This window comes from Harmonia axyridis, chromosome 1 (genome assembly GCF_914767665.1).
Source record: "Harmonia axyridis chromosome 1, icHarAxyr1.1, whole genome shotgun sequence".
Taxonomy (NCBI): Eukaryota; Metazoa; Arthropoda; class Insecta; order Coleoptera; family Coccinellidae; genus Harmonia; species Harmonia axyridis.
The window spans coordinates 56729671-56747016 of NC_059501.1; the positions used below are offsets into that span (position 1 = coordinate 56729671).

Here is a 17346-nt window from a genome sequence, read left to right on the forward strand (position 1 = left end):
ACTTGCAATAAGGTTCGAGAAGGTGAACGATACAATGATAGAAATCTTCAAGAAAGCAACCAAGGATAAAATAATCTTCAATCATCTGATACATGAGGATCTTATTTCGGAAGGAATTTCGATTATGTGTCGACAACACCATCAACTATGCCAAAGGATGAGGATTCTGAATGATGCTTTTGGATTTCAACAATTGACTTCGATTGCTGTTTCAGTTTGTAACATTCTGTTTCAGACATATTATTTGTATGTTATTCTCGCAGAAAATAATATAACTCCACTTGCCATCATAACTCCGCTCATTTGGACTTTGGATGAAATGATGGAGATACAACTGTTGGTTACTTCTTGTGTAGAAGTCTGTGATAATGTGAGTTCTAGAAAACAGAACATGCTGAGATAAAGTATTCCTCAGTTTGATTCATTACTTTGCAATAATGAAGTAATGATATCCTCCTTAGAACAAGTGTTAGGTATCTATAGTAGTGTTGCTTAAATTTCATTACTACAATTCACCAATATTTTTTTCTTTGTGTTTCAGGCAAATTCAACAGCTGCTATTTTACATGATATGAGGAACAATAATTTCAATATTTCACTTGAAGAAAATGTGAGTAGTATTGTTAAGGAATGAAATCTCAAATATGTTACATTTCTTTTACAGGTACAAACATATTCCTTACAAATGCTCCATCAAAAGATAGAGTTTTCTGCTATGGGATACTTTGTTATTGATTATACCCTCAGCTATTCAGTAAGCATAAACTTAAATTTCATATCATTCTAAAAAACCAGTCATCTTCCTTCGTGAAGAGCAGGGACTAGTCTCGGAATTTGAAATACCCAGCTTTAACTCGTATAAATTTGTATTTGGGCATCCTGAAATTTGTCTCAGAACCTACTTACCTCCATATGGTAGGATGTCCGCAACTTTTAAAATCTAAGGTCAAAGTTCATGAAAGCGATTTTTTTGGTGAATATTTTGAAAATTTCTCATTTTGTTTAGGTTTTTCGCTATTTATTGTCATTACTATAGAAGATAAAAGTCCCTACATTTTTTGTTTCACAAGTTTTTATACGTTGAATCGTTTTCGGGAGAGTATTAATTGAGGTAGTCCCTGTCAAAAACACGCCATATAAAGATGATTAATCAATGATAAATACATTTTCATTTTCAATAATTTACATTTCTCATTGAGTATTATTTTTTGGTTTATCGCGTTTTCGGGGGGATTATTTAAAAACTGATGGACGGCAGACGAGAACTTTATTGAGGTACAGTACTTGGAAACATCCTTGAACACTCTATTAACTCAACCTCGTAACTTACTCCACTGAACTCTCTTTTTCCCAGTTTTTTTTACCTGGGTTACAAACATAAAATCATACTGTACACCGTGAATTTCTTCTTCCTGTTCTTATTCTCTAAGTTGTATGCCTGCGCAATGGTATCATGATGCCTGTACACTAATTAGGGTAGGGGAAAGATATTCTCTATTGTATCTTTCTGAGAACCCTATGAATGAGAAAGTTGTATGCACAAGTACCACGAAAGACCATTGTTATACTAATGCAGGTACATTTATATCAAGTATTGTGACGACAATTTCGGCTAGACATAGACATTATGTGTAATTGCTTTTCGTCGCCACAATTTATTCGAGATCGAGTAGTGCACAATAGTGGCCTTTCTCCGTCATGATTAATCTATATTCGGGAAAAATGAAATTGTGGGTTCTTGCATTATAAATAACAATAAAACATTCATGAATGTATAATCCATATACAGTTGATATTACATGATATGAATACATAATCAAAGAGACATTCAGAAGAAAAAACTGAAATGCTATAATTTTATTTCAAAAAACATGTTTGCATTTAATTTTGTAAGTTCAAAAAATATAAGATAAATTCCTTCCGTGAATTACGATCTCCCCCATTTACAACATTGATTCGAGTAATCTCCTCAATTTCTACTCTTAATTTGGGATCATCCATTGGATTAAATTCTTTTATTTTATTGAAATATTTGCAATATAGCACGTGCTACAATGGGCAATTTTGTTGTTTGTAGTTTTTACCGTATTTCTTATGAAAGAACTTCTCTTCATGTTTTAGATCACTTTATATATTTATATATTTAAAGACACTTTCTGTGTGAACTTATTTATTTTATTAATTTATATGTAGCTGTTGTTTTGTTGTCTGTACACGTGCAAGTTCGAGAAGGACCTAATCTCTCTCATCTCGAGGTTGTTCGATATTCTGTGGTCATAGAATATTGGCACAGAATATCTTCATCTTTTTACAATATACAAGGTGTCCAAAAAGGGTATCGGGTATTTGTTTTGTCGCTGCATTTAAGAATGAGTGACGGGGGGTATTGTGAAGGGGATCGTGATGTCCGCAATTTTTTGGAGTTTCAGTGACGATGGAGCAGTACCCAGGAACGCATCGCGCTTTTTGCGCACGAGAGTATTATCGCAACGGTGATTCAATAGTAGCTTCTCAACAATCTCAACGTTTATATCGTGAGGAATATCGTACACGCCATGCACCAAGTGATGACTCCATTAGAAAATGGATCCGAATGTTCGAAAATACAGGTGCGACGATAAAAATTCAAGAATTTGAACGCCCTCGTTCAGTCCGCGAGGAAGAAACGGTCCTTATTTTCATGAAAATCGACGAGGCCAACCACTCAATGTAAATAGTGACCGTTATTGCGATATGCTGCGAAACTTTTTGGGTCCAGAGTTACTGGAATTTCAAGATGATAATTCAAGAACGTGGTTTCAACAAGTTGGGGCCACTCGCCATACAACAAATCAAGCAATGGTAGCTGTTGAAGAATTATTCCCTAATAAGGTAATTTCGCGTAGGGGTAACATCAACTGGCCTCCCAGAAGCCCCGACCTTAGTCCACTTGACTATTTTGCATGGGGGTACATTAAAGGTAAGGTGTATGAGAATAATCCAATGAATTTGACCCAATTGAACCAAAACATAAGGTCAGAAATGGCAGCAATATCGAAAGCTATGTGTCAGCGTGTGATCGCCAATTTTCAATCCCGATTAGAAGAGTGCCAGCAGCGTAACGGTCACCATTTAGATAACATAATCTTTTCCAAATAATTTTCCACTTCATGCTGTAATAATTAACAATAATTTTTTTTTTAATTGTAACTAGTTTTTGTTTTATCGAAGTTACAAATACCCGATACCCTTTTTGGACACCTTGTACAACACTTCCATTCACCAAAGAGTCTTTCTATGCAATAGTATGAGATGAGGATATAACCTCACTTTCTTGGTTTATTGTTCATGACTAGATGATGTCTAGAAACTATAAAAGAACATTGAATTCTAGTTCTAGACATAATCTAGTCATGAACAATAAACATAGAAAGTAAGGTTATATCTTATATATTCGTCAACGGTAAATGCCATCAACCGTCGGTTCGAGACAAAACCTCTACTCTTTCCACCAGTTGGGTCAACTTCCAATTGAGTCTGAGCTCAACCTACGTTTTGACGTTTACAATACGAATTTTGGTAGTTGACGCTCGGTTGAACTCAAGCGAAGGTCAACCATCCATTATAATACCGGCCCTAAGGAGGTCAAAATACAAGTTCATAACTGGATATCTCAAATTCCGCTGTTAATTTCTAAGTTGACTGGACTATTGGCTCAAATTCAACTATTTATCCATAATTGAGCATAATCGATTGTTTCAATGAATTCAATGAAGAGGTAGGTATCTTCTACTTCTACTTGATTTTTTTACAATAGAATGAAACATGCTAAGCTGTTAGTGTCAACAGTGAAAATAAAATTTTATCGCTTAGCTTTCTGAGGAGGAAACGGTTTGTTAGAGCTGACTGGTATAGATCGAAACCGTCAAAATTATTTTAGAGATTTTAACAGAGTATGGAGGTGTTTTCTCGGGAGGGAACAACTATCAAGGCGCAAACTCCAATTTGCGTCGAAAAAGCTGTTTGTATTCAAGTTACAATAGGTTCAATCAGTGTGTAAAGCATTGACTGGTTATTCAGTATCGCCAAGTTGCTTTCGAACATGGAGGAAAAGTTCGGGTATAAACTAAGGAGATTGCGAATACTGGTATAAGTTCCTTTCACTATGTCGTTTGACAGGTTCACTAAAACACGTTATTGCTTTTTAACATTCATTTTCTTTGGATTCTAATACACACGAAATCACAACTCACAAATGATGGCTCAAATGAAAGAAATAAAATAAGCTGTTAAAACGAGTAAAGCGGACAAACTGGATAGATGAAAATTAATAAAATGTTTGGCGAAGAAGAGCTTCGGCAATCATAAGACCACAGCTAAATATCACCTGATAATAGAAATATGACGGTATAATCGTCTTCGTTTTAGTTTCTTTAGCTATGAAAAATAGATTCAAACACGCAGTCCTTTGTTATCCAAACTGGGACACCAGCAATTCCTAATGAATAGATGAAAAGAAAATTCTTTAACCAGACCTCAGCAAATCTTTCAACAGGCAGTGAACCATTGAGGAAGAAGAACCAAAAGGCCATTGTACTCTAGGTTTAAGGCCTGGCGCATATTGTGGCACTTCCTCACTACCTGGCATGGTACCATTGTAGCATACCTGTACGATTTCCGCATCGGCTACGACACAAATCGACAACAGAGCTTTTGGGGTTTATTAAATGTTTGTCTATTCTTAGGGGAGTAAATATCTTATTTTTGGTGAATTTTCGGGTGGATATACCTAATTTGTTCTGTTTTGCTTTCGTTCAAGGTGATTTTCCATTTCTTATAAAATCTTTGAATTTGTAGTAAGTTGTTTCAAGTTCGTCGCTTGGGCGTAGTGCGGCTAAAAGTAAATAGCTGCGTCATCAAAGAATAGTGAATAGAATAGATAATTTTGGTGTTAGAATATTCTGAAAAATCATTAATGTAAATATTAAAAAGTATGAGGCCAAGGACTGAGCCTTGTGGGACACCTGCGACGATGTTTTTTGATTGGGATAGTGTGTTCTGGACTTTAATCACAAATATTCTGTTTTTTAAGTAAGAATGTAAAAAATGATCAAGGATGGTGGTGTTTCAAGTTCGATCAATCTGAACAATAAACCCTTGAGCCAAACCTTCTCCTTTTCTAAAAGCAGCATTACCGTATTTTTCGATTTGTTGAAATTCGTTATGATATCGGTGACATTTCTTGAAATTTGAAGTATATTGTTGTGTTTTTTCTTGAAACCAAATTGATAAGTGTTCTGTATATTTGATTTTTTGGAAGATTTATGAAGTCGATCCAGGACAGTTTTTTTCTGCTAGTTTACTGATAGCCTGATTGGTCTATAGCTTGTGGGATGGCTATGATTCTTTCCTTTTTTTGGTATAAGTATTATAAGACACTTTTTCCAAAAATTTTACCAATATGAAAGCATGAGGATCGCATTGATAATTATTGATTGATAAATATTAGTTGAACGATGGCTTTTTTAGGTAAGTTTTTGAATAATATATTATCGTTTCGTCCAGGCCTGAGGATTTTTGTTTGTTAATTTCGTGATGAGGTCCTTTAATTCTTTCGGGGAAGTTATTGGATGTTCCGTAATTTTCGCTGTGATCATTTGAGAGATATTCATTGACCGTATTTTCTATTTCTACCTGACCTTCCTCACTTAGAACTATGTAATGAGATTCTTCGAATACTTTTGCTATTATTGATCCTTGTCTTTAGAGTTTTACTCATTTTCCATAGGCTATTGTTTTTTGTATTTAGTTTATGTATCGTGATATTCAAATAGGGTGGAAGATCTGTCCCCAGGCAGTATGACGGACGTTGAAATCACCGAAAATATTAGAGATATCGTTGATATTTATGAATTTATTGATTCAATCGTCTTTGAGCTATATAGTTAAAAGGGAAATTATGAAAAGAGAATATAAAAATTTTGTTCTCTAGTTAGATGCCTATATTTTCTATAGAACATCGTATTTTTTGTATTTCCATAAAGGAAATTCCTTGCCTAGTAAGCAATGCGACGCCACCTCCATTATTGTTGCGATCAGTTCTGAGAATATAATAACCCCTTATTGAAAATTTATCAGTAGAATCTAATTTAGTCTCATTTAGTGACATTATATCTATATAATGTTCATTGAGAAAATATATTAATTCTTGGGATTTGTTTTTTAATGCGAACTGACAATTTTAGCGTGTTGTGGGTGACTTTGCTAGACTAGCAAAGAGTCACTATAAATGAACATATATATAATATAGTAAACAGTGTAGTGTTTGTGTTGAATTTAAATAAATAAAAGACTTGAAAAAAACTCCTCAAGTAAATGTGTGAATATTTGGACACAGATAATTATATATAAATATCATTTTTATACTTCCAAGTAACTCATTTAGCTCTCATAACAGGAATCCAAATTTTTTTATCGGGTGTCCAAAATCATTGTCTAGTGAGGGAATCTCAGAACTCCTTTGAGCTGGCAAAAAATAAGTGACACATTTTAGGGCTCGTTTCTTGAGAGAATCAATATGGTGAATTATAAATTCAACTGTTTTTAAACTATAAATTGGAACATGAGGCGGAATGAAAAATTCTCATTACTTATTGGTGCTATCAACATGAAACAAGAACACCCTACAGGCACTTTTTTCAGTAGAATCCACTTGTGTAATAATTTGTTTTTTTATTTCCATCAGTTTTGAAGTTATAAAACAAACTTATGGTTTTTTTATTGTTAACTATAACAATTTCTATAAAAAATAAAATAGCTTTTTTCCGTTTTCAACAATGTGCAACATGATATATAAATTTCTTATCAAACTATAAAAAGCATCAATAATTTCAGTTTCACATGGAAAATTAATCCTGATATTTTTGGGCGCCCTTGCAGACTTCGCGCCCGTGACAAGTGCCACCTTTGCCACGCACTAGATACGGTTCTGAGGGGGTGGCACAAGTATATGATGTTGTAGAAATTCACATATGCCTACTTATGCGTTTCGTCCCTGGCACACACACCGGACTCATCAGTGTGACTTTGGTATATTTGTGTGTGCCGTGTCACAGACGCTTGGGGAATTTATTATTATCGGGAGCCGCCGGGACTCGAACCCGGCACCTTGTCGCATCTCGGTGAGTGAGTCTACACTCTTAACCTCTAGGCCACCGAGTGCTGTATTTATTGTTGCGATGTGGAGCTTTCTGAGAAGCCGCCACAATGTATATGTATACAATATAGGATTGAGTATAGGATCAGTTTTAATCCTAATGAAAAACATATTTCATATATCGTTAAATTTTTCAGATAGTGGGTGCAGTGACGACGTACTTGGTAATTTTCATTCAATTTGATCAAGGGAGTCGTAAAAGTGTCATGGTTGATACAACTACTTCTTCAGATGATACTTTTTCGTTGATAGCGAATACAACTAGTTCTTATGCAATGAATTTTCATTGAAGATTCAATAAATATATCATTATAAGTAATGTTTTTGTGTGGACATAAATGATTTTTATATTTGTAAAAACTCATATATGTGAACATATATATGCATATTAAAAAAAAATCAGATAAAATATAGATGAAATATTATTTTTTTTTATTGAATAATCTTTACAGAACTGGGTATTTATACAGTTTGTGCCAGAAGTCGATGTCAAGCCGGAATCAGGTAATAGGTTAAGTCATAATAATCGTCAGCTATACAGGGTGTCCCATAAGTGGCACGTCACAGTGACACCGGGGGTAGGTCAGCTAAAGAGGGACCTAACCAGCCTAACATGACCCCAGTAAAAGTTGCATGGTTTTCGAGTTATTACCAAATTACGTTTTTTAGTGAATTTTCACCTTTTTTAACATTGTCAGGGCAGAATTCTGCTGGAAATGATGAAAATACCTAGTTTTATGGGCATAAGATTCGTGTATTGTACCATTTCTAAATGTGTCTAAAATGCCCAATTTTTTTATGTTACTTGCTCGTTTTGTTTCAAGGATTTTTTTTTCACAGCAGGTGTCCAAAGTCGAAGTTCTCGTTTTGCTAGCAATTGAAATCAAGATTTATCCATCAATTTACGGAAATCCACATAACTTTTTGACAGAATCATACTCATGTCATCTTAAATAACTATTTAAGATTCCATTACAACAAAAAAAATAAGCTTCGAGAGCTTTCCAGCAGAATTCTGACCCTGACAATGTTAAAAAAGGTGAAAATTCACTAAAAAAATGTAATTTGGTAATAACTCGAAAACCATGCAACTTTTACTGGGGTCATGTTAGGCTGGTTAGGTCCCTCTTTAGCTGACCTACCTCCGGTGTCACTGTGACGTGCCACTTATGGGACACCCTGTATATGTTAAAAAATCTAATTCGTGTATTTTTTGAATTATATTGCATTCTTTCATTCCAGAAAATACACAACCTTTGATGATCTTTGTAATACTCATGCTACAAATATCACTTTTTTCCAAATACATTTTTCCTATATGATCCCGAATAGTGCTTCCGTAATATGTAACCTTTAATACATGGAAGATAATGTCACTTTTGCCGAACCAAGTATTCAAAATTAACAAATCTCGTCGTTATCTCTTCTGTATACCTACAACATGTATGGATTTGCTCAGGGCATTGTGTAGATCACGAAACAACTTGTTGTAATGTTTCGAAATGGTGGAGGGGATAGCAGTGACATCATAAACATGGCCGCCGACGATTTTGTTTTTTGTTAAATTACATCGCAACCATAAAGTCTATTTCTTGGTGTCATTTGAAAAATTATAAGATGTTCTTCAACTTATTTTAATAAGCTTTCAAACGACACTATACACAAGTAAATAGACCTAATGGTTGCGATGTAATCAACGAAAAACGAAACCGTCGGCGGGAATGTTCATGACGTCACTGCTATCCGCTCCATTATTTTTAAATATTACAATAAGCAGTTTCGTGATCTACACAATGCCCAAACACAATACCCAAAACCGAAGAATCATAGAAGGAATTTTCTCAGGTGGTCGGTCTATTATTAACAGACTATACTAAAAAAATGGAACTAAGCAGGCCTTATTTAGTCTAAGCCAAGCTTTGTTAAGTTTATGATTCAAGAGGGAACACCACCATGGGCTGCTCAGTTCAAAACGAAATAAGAGATATTTCGTCTTACAAATCACAGTCTTTCGTGAGGTTTTCACATAATTTCCTTGAACAATAATCTACATTTCAGAAAGTAAATATTCTTTATTTTGGAATGAAAAAAAATCGATGATATATAGGTACAATGTACAAAACATTGATAAATTTATAAAATATCCGTACAAAGAAACCTACCAAAAATCATTATAAAAGAGGTAAAACTATCATTTTTCGAAAAAAATTTTCGACAACCGCACAGGGCTGCCATCTACTTTATCTTCTTTCTCGCAGGAGCGCCAAAGGTGAAATGAATGAGTACCAAAGTTTTACTGATACGCTGAAAGCCAAGTGGTGGCAATCCCTCTCAAGGGTAATCTGTGAAATCAGCTCTACATTATTTCAGTAGCGGCTAGTGAGAGTATAATGTGGTGAGGCACATCAAAAAAAAAAAAAAAAATAGGGGGGAAGTACTAACAAAAAAGAATAAAGTGTATGGAATTCTAGAAAAGGTGATCGAATCACCTTTATTATTATTATTATTATTATTACATGGAATAAGAGCTGAGGTTGGTAACCTATAAAAGCTCAGAAATGGAAAAAAAAAATTAAATTAAACAGAAGTACATTACTAAACTAAACTAAAGTAAACCAAAAAGCATAAAGGTAAATATACAAAGTCACCGCCGAGTACACCATCCATCGTATGATATATATAATTGGTAATTCGGAATAAGGACTACAGAATCAGAAATATCAGTATGCAACCAAGATTCAGTAATGAAAATGAGCGATGGACCATGCACTCTAACAAATGAGAGAAGTTCATGATATTTCGAATGGAGAGATTGAATGTAAGTATAAACAAAACTCTATTCATGCATGGCACTACTACCACTCAGTTTTCTGGAGTCTGGGATACAATTGTTGGCTCTCCCCTGACGTACTTTATTGTCAAGTCCCTTTCTCCGGACCTTTCGCGCTCCTTCAAATCAAGGCGAAGCTGACTCAGAGTTGCTAACTGGTGAGGAGTCTTGTCATCAGAAACTAGTACGCGCTTGAAATCTCCAGAATTGAGAAGCTTCTTCTTTTTTCTCAGCAATATTCCCACAACCCCGTTGTTCGAAAAGGAAACCCTCAGCAGACGTGAGTGGGATGGATTACGTTTTCCAATACGGGAAATCTTGATAATCGTGCTTTGTATAGAGTTATCAATAGATTCCAGTATCTTGACAGCCACGTCGGCGTCACCCTCCTCTGGGTCAGATTCAGGTACATTTTTAAGCAAAATGTTATAAGAACGTTTGACTCGCTCTAAAATCTCTGCGGAATCCAAAGAACATAAAGCTGGTAGTCTATCGGGAGCAGCGGATAGAGTAGATTTAATCTTTACTATATCGTTAGTCATCTCATCAACTCTCGAAACCACAGCGTTCTGAGATGACTCTATTTGAGACAACTTATTTAAACGACGTTTCACTCAACCCCTCTTCCCATTTAAGATTTAGGGTTTGCCACGAGTAATTTTGGCGCCTGAAGCATCAATAACAGGCCTCTCTCATAAGGCCAAGGATAAATAAGAGAATTAAAAGAAAGGTATAACACTTATACAATTTATTCAATAATAATATACTTTATTTCCAACAATACTTTTCATAACAATAATCATACAATAAATACATTATACAGGGTGGCCATTTGAAAACGAAACAGACGAGATTACAGACGAAATAAAGTTTTTCGATAGAAATGCTCGGACAGGTCGATTTCTGTTTCGAGGGGGACAACTTAAGATGTAGGTTACGGACGCATAGCGCTTCAACCCTTGCTACTGCAACCCTCACCTCCAAATTTTGAATAGGGAAGATGGGGTGAGTGATACCTCATTTGAAATGTATTTTTATACTGATTTCAGCACAGTAATTGTTTTTTCATTTTATGCATTAGTTCTCGAAATATTCATGCGTTAGTTAGTTAGGAAGGAAGCCACAGTCATGGTTGTTTTGAAGCTCAAAATGTCGATTACTACAAGTGCCATGAAAACACCACTTCATTTTCAAATACTTAGTTAAGAATATTTCGAGAACTAATGCACAAAATGAAAAAACAATTACTGTGCTGAAATCAGTATAAAAATACCTTTCAAATGAGGTATCACTCACCCCATCTTCCCTACTCAAAATTTGGGGGTGAGGGTTGTAGTAGCAAGGGTTGAAGCGCTATGCGTCCGTAACCTACATCTTAAGTTGTCCCCCTCGAAACAGAAATCGATCTGTCCGAGCATTTCTATCGAAAAACTTTATTTCGTCTGTAATCTCGTCTGTTTCGTTTTCAAATGGCCACCCTGTATATAAACAGTTGTTGGAAATTGGTGACAATATCGAAGAGAGTTTTGAAACAAAACTCCCACCGGTTTTCAATTCCGACCAAATAAAAAAAAAACAGTAAAATAACTAGTCTATGTTATTGTATGAAGGAGATGATAATTTGTCTAATCGTTTTTTGAGGGTCGTTGGTCACTTGGGTCGTTGCGGCTCGGTTGCAGGTACTTTTTCGTCGGTCTCGTGAACAGATGTGGGAATCTTTAATCTTTGCTCTTCTCGTTGTCGGAGGTATATCGGTGCAAGTGTTGCACATATGTTGTAGATTATCGGAGACTGGACTGAACTCAATTGAATTATTCACCCTGAAATGCCGATTTTTATGGGCATTCAGGCCGTTTTCCATTCGACCGTTATGTTAAAAATTCACTAGATTAGATTTAATCAAAGGGGATTCCATTGCTCTGTGACTTAGTGGACTATTGTGTCCCCATCAGAGCTATTCTCCACATTACGTAATTAACAGCTCGCCTTCCAGTTCCAGAGTTCTAATGTACTCCAGTATCTGGACAAGATTCTTGCTCAAATCAGATTTTGCGTTGGCCAGTGATGGCGAGACATTCCGTCATCAGGTGATCCGGAGTTTCTCCCTCATCTACACTCGTCAATTTCTGCTAGACCTTTTCTCATGCGGTGCTTCCTGAGTTGACAATTCCTTGTGAGGAATCCAGTGATGAGATGTAGTATACTATTGTTAATATCCAGACTTCGATCTCACAGTGTAAAAGTTTCGAAGAAGCTTTTTGGAATGATCCAATGCAGGAAGGTTCACCAGAATGTTTCTCTTTCGGTTTTTTCCTTCTCCTGGAACTCTTTCTTGTAGGTACATTTGCCTATACCATAGAAAGATTCCGAGCCAATGAGAGTTTGTGCTCCTTTTCTGGCAAAGTTTGTTAGCCTCTTCATTCCCTTTAATTCTCGAGTGACCGGGAACCCAGACTAAAAAGTACCTGACTATCAGAAAGTATCGCTATATCATATTTCTGATAGTTTTTTGCTAGGTTAATTTCTGCACATATCTATCTTTGCCTGAAAGACACTTAGATAGCGTCCGAACGATACTAAGCATTTGGTGCCAGTTGCGAATACTCCAGCGCCAATTCCCTTCGTGGTCTTAGAACCATCTGTGTACCATTATTTTTGAGAACTGAGATTGTGGACTCCCTTTCTCAATCTTTTTTTCAACTTATTATCGTAGTGAAGATTTTCTTCGTTTTTGAGGTACCGGTGTTGAAGTTCGAGTTTTTTTTCTGATAGCACCTTCCATTCACAAGATATTTAACTTGACATTTTGACATAGATATTCCAATTTAAAGTTTTCATCTTGTGATATGCTTCTTCTTCTTAGAGCGGCGCTTACCCAGCCGAACTGAGGCCCAGTGGCCCATTGTTCATCCGCATTGTTTTCATCTTGTGATATGATAATTTTGAATGCAAATCTATAGGGTGATATTTTTTCTGGGTAATCTCTTCTTTTTTCCAGAACTGTTTTTTGGTGAACCACTGGTATTTTAGAAAAATGTGAAAATAAACTCTGGTCCAGTACTTCACTTTTTGGTTTGTTGTAGTTTTGCCGAATCTGCTATCAATTTCGAGAAAAAAAATTAAAATAGCTCTGTAGTAATCCTCAGCAAAATCCAAATTATTATAAAGATCCATTTAGTAAGCTGTGATGAATAAATTAATTATTAGTTTTGGTACCTACTTATTTACCCATTCTGTATCGAAGATTAATAAAGAATCTATAAACTGATATAATCATCACTAAAAATTACGACCATACGAGACACACTGTATGTCGAAAAGAAACCGTTTGCGAGCTCATGTTTATACGACTTTTTTTCTTAAAATTACCCAAAGAATCTCCCATTTCCCTTCGTAACTCCATTTTAGGAAAACCCAGTATAAGGAAGAAACAATCGAATCGACAATAAGAAAAAATATTTTGAGTAATTTGAGTCAAACTTCGTTATCAAACCTCATTTTCTCACATTACAGATTACCTGACTGGATATACCGATCTCAGTACGAGTCGATCTTTATCATTTGAGAACATTTCCACCTCGAAATTCGAAAATTACAGACATTGTGACGAAATGATATACGCTCTGTTCGAAGACGAGCGCTTAAAAGCAAAGCATAAATTTCATTGTTAAGATAGGTTCAACTTCAAGAGTCTGGAAGATAAAGAATAAGAGAAATCTGTGCTTAAATCAGCTGAAAGTAGTTGACAGTAGTTGACAATAATTGACTTTTACTGTTTGGGCAGTATAAATAAATGAATCATAATAATTGGAAAACAACTGACACTGACAGATAAGGATTAATGATTAATGTTTTTTTCTCCACAGCAAAACAATCAACTTGCAAGTGCTTCTATGTAATATGTTATATGAACTTTCAGGGAACTTAATAAGATGGCTCTCAGAAATATTATTTTGCTAAGTCAAATCGCAGGATACGTTGTAGCCTTTATTTTATCACTATGTATTGTTGTTCCAATGAGTTTCCACCAAGATGAATTCAGGTAGTGATAATAGGAGAAGAAAATAGCATGATATAATAAACCAATTTTAGGGGCCACTGTTTGCTATTCTCAACAGGTGAATGGCAAGAATCAGATGGTCAGCTAAAGGTGAATTGGGCTTCGCAAGGTTATTGTAACTATACAATCTTTGTTGGGGTGGTGTTATGTTTGGTATCTTTGATTCAAATATACAGGTGAACAAAGGACTCTTCCAAAAAATGTCTCCTTAACTTAATTATTTGTATTATAGATTGTCTGTATTCTTACACAAGGGAACAGATAGCAGTTTCCTTTCAGCCTTCATAGATGTACTATCAGGAATACTATTATGTGCAATGACTATTATTGCTGCACTCATGATAACATTAGGATTTATGACTTGGTGTCAAAATATAACTCAAAGATTCTCTTCGTAAGTATAATTTAATAATGTTGAAAGTGATGGAAAAACTGGTATTACTCTGACAAAAAGAGATTTATTTAAATTAATCTGATCAGAATGCTTTTTATCTAGGTTTTCCCTACTTGTAGAATTTTCCTTTTGCATTGTTTTTGTATCCTTTCCATTTTGAAGGATTTATAGTGTACTTTACTTGCATTCTTCACTGTTTTACCAATTTTCAATGTTATACACTAAATAATTTCATGGCCTACTTTTATTCACACATCAAACATTTGGGAATATAAAATAAATACTTATATGGATAGTGATTTGAAAGGAAGTATTATTTAATATTTATTGAAAATATAAAATTCTAGATGTGAATTAGCTGCTGGTCAGGATATTGATAAGAAGGACGAAATCAACACAACTCATTTCTATATTGAACTAGGAACTGCTCAATTTGGAGTTTGGGGTTCATTTGCCGTATGGGTTGGACTTTCAGTTTTTGCTCTCATCAAACTCTGCCGCTATCATCAAATAGAAAATATTAGGGTTTCAATGTATCGGGAAAGACAAAAGTTAATCAATGAAAATGCAGAGTCTCCTGGTAGTTCCTTAGGAAGAGAATCTAATATCAGTCAGTCAACTACAGCCGAAATGGTAAATTGATTAATCAGAACAGTCTTGAGATATCCCTCTCTAGTGATATATACTATTATACAAATCACATTGTTCATTCATAGTACGTTTTATCATTTTATAAATTTCAATTCTTATTAGTATGGCACTCTTTAGCCAGTTTTCCTAAATATTTTTGAAAATAAAAAAATTAAATAACAGTTTGATTCTACTATAATATGTAGTATTCATAGTATCTGGTTATAATAACCGAAGTAAAATGTAGAAGTTGTTTATCTCATGGATTATGATAGATATTTCCATTCATTGGATCAACCTAATCTTCTCAGAAATTCGAGTAAATGGCATTGCACTGTATATTTGTGAGTAATTTCTTACTGATAATTAAATTTTTTGGCACTAATAGTAATACATTTAATAAAAAATTGATCATTATCTGTTGATAGTTTATTCCCAGTTGCTTACTCATAATGTGTGTATTATTAATGAAACTTCTAAAATTAAATTACAAATTATCATCCTAAATTAGAAATATCTGATTATATCCAGATATTATTCTAGTGAATATTTATTTGTGGGCTGGATAACGGGACAAGTATAATTTCTTTTTTGATGTTTAGGAAAATTAGCTGAATAGAATAAATTTCGATTTTCAATCAATTGATGAAGCCTAATTAAGGATAATTTCTTGAATTTTCCAATGTGTAATGAGTGATATTTCTGGATTGTCAAAATATTCTCTCCGTATTGCTTCAGTAAATAACTATTACTAATTGTTATAATTTGAATTGATTCATTGATGAATTCTTAGATTGGTCATTCAGGATAACAGTTGTATTTTTCACTGATGACATTCATTAGTAAACAAAAGTTACACACATTCGTAATTTTGATATATACCTACAGATATTTCAATAACAACATATAAAAGGAGAGAAAAAAAGACTAGCCACTTGAAATATCTTGAGTAGCGTATGTTTGAAAGTGAAAAAAAAATATTGTTGGATCTTGAAAACATATTTTCCTGGATTAAAAAAATGAAACACCAAAGCGGACTTAGGCATAACATAAAACTACATTTATTATTATGTCATAATGATTTTCAAAGTTTATAATAAAATGTATGTGATAAAAACATTATATTTTTAGTCCAAATTGCTTGATCAATCTAAAACTAAATCATAATTTTTGCAGTTTTATTGCTGAAGCAATAATAAATATATCACAAAAATAATGGTGTTCTAACTCTTAAATCATAAGAAAGCTTTAAATATTATTCCAGTGATGTAATTTCTCTAAGTTATTTGAAGAGCATATGATACCTATCTATAATTATATACTTGATTGTAATTTTTGATTAAAATATACATTGTAATCAAAATATTGTATTTGTTGTTTTGAGATTAGGACGCAACCAAAAGAGTAATACTTCCTTAAGGGATGGGTCACTCCAAAAATTCTTTCAGAACTTTAAAATTACTAGATCAAAAAAGTATTTGAATCTATGTGAGAACATTCTACATCTCTCTGGCTTCCTTAATGGGAATTTTCGCCTCAAGAAACACCAACTAAATGATAATAGAGTTATCAGAAACTGACAAGTGTAGATTCTGTGAGGAGGAGCTGAGGAGGAAGGAACTTCTGATCGCCTACTTCACTGTAACGATAATATAACAATCACAAAATGCCTTCCTCTATATTAAAGGTGATATCTTGAAATTTCTCATTCTGTACTGGAACTGGATTATTTAGAAATAATTATTTTACTAATGAAAATGTCATTTTATGATATCATTTATATTTATATATATTTATCATTTATGATAACATTTTATTTACATAAATGTATGTAATTCTGTGAAATGTTCATTCTTATAAGAAAATTCCAGAAATGCGCAACCGATTTCTTATATGTGCCTCTCTGATGATAAAGGACGCATCACTTTTAAACTTACATTCTCCAATCCAATTTGATAATTCAATATTCATTTTCTAGAATATGAATGAATCATTTTCTAGAATAGATAATGAATCTCTTATTTGTTTTCAGAATGCTTTTGATGCACTCGTTATAGTTATACTCATATTTCAATTAGGGGCTTTCTGGTGATATACTTCAAGGAAGCCAATGAAGATGTGCAGCTTGCTGTTAGTGAGATTTAGATACTTGTAGTACTAAAGTTACTCATATATAAATTGGGGAGGGACAATAGAAAAACACTCTGGGTCTTGCTCAGGCAAAGAAATATCTGGTG

General features: G+C 34.1%; 2 protein-coding genes across 2 annotated transcripts; both read left to right on the forward strand.

Annotated features, from left to right (window-relative positions):
* LOC123686150 (putative gustatory receptor 28b) lies at positions 1-7515 on the forward strand. The gene is made up of 4 exons (XM_045626152.1): positions 1-370; positions 542-610; positions 665-754; positions 7333-7515. Exons 1-4 carry the CDS (start codon positions 35-37, stop codon positions 7483-7485), a joined length of 648 nt encoding a protein of 215 aa, XP_045482108.1. The 5' UTR covers positions 1-34; the 3' UTR covers positions 7486-7515.
* Positions 7516-13776: 6261 nt separating this feature from the next.
* Positions 13777-16472, forward strand: LOC123688583 (transmembrane protein 179). Its single transcript, XM_045627171.1, has 4 exons — positions 13777-14067; positions 14118-14261; positions 14318-14479; positions 14827-16472. The coding sequence occupies exons 1-4, from the start codon at positions 13958-13960 to the stop codon at positions 15119-15121; spliced, it is 711 nt and encodes a 236-aa protein (XP_045483127.1). The 5' UTR covers positions 13777-13957; the 3' UTR covers positions 15122-16472.
* The last annotated feature ends 874 nt before the right edge of the window (positions 16473-17346 follow it).

Coding starts and splice junctions, on each gene's coding strand:
- LOC123688583 (XM_045627171.1), top strand. CDS start 13,958: ATGGCTCTCAGAAATATTATTTTGCTAAGTCAAATCGCAGGATACGTT. Junction 14,262..14,317: donor TCTTTGATTCAAATATACAG/GTGAACAAAGGA, acceptor TTTGTATTATAG/ATTGTCTGTATTCTTACACA. Junction 14,480..14,826: donor ATAACTCAAAGATTCTCTTC/GTAAGTATAATT, acceptor ATAAAATTCTAG/ATGTGAATTAGCTGCTGGTC.
- LOC123686150 (XM_045626152.1), top strand. CDS start 35: ATGATAGAAATCTTCAAGAAAGCAACCAAGGATAAAATAATCTTCAAT. Junction 371..541: donor GTGTAGAAGTCTGTGATAAT/GTGAGTTCTAGA, acceptor TTTGTGTTTCAG/GCAAATTCAACAGCTGCTAT. Junction 755..7,332: donor ATTATACCCTCAGCTATTCA/GTAAGCATAAAC, acceptor TAAATTTTTCAG/ATAGTGGGTGCAGTGACGAC.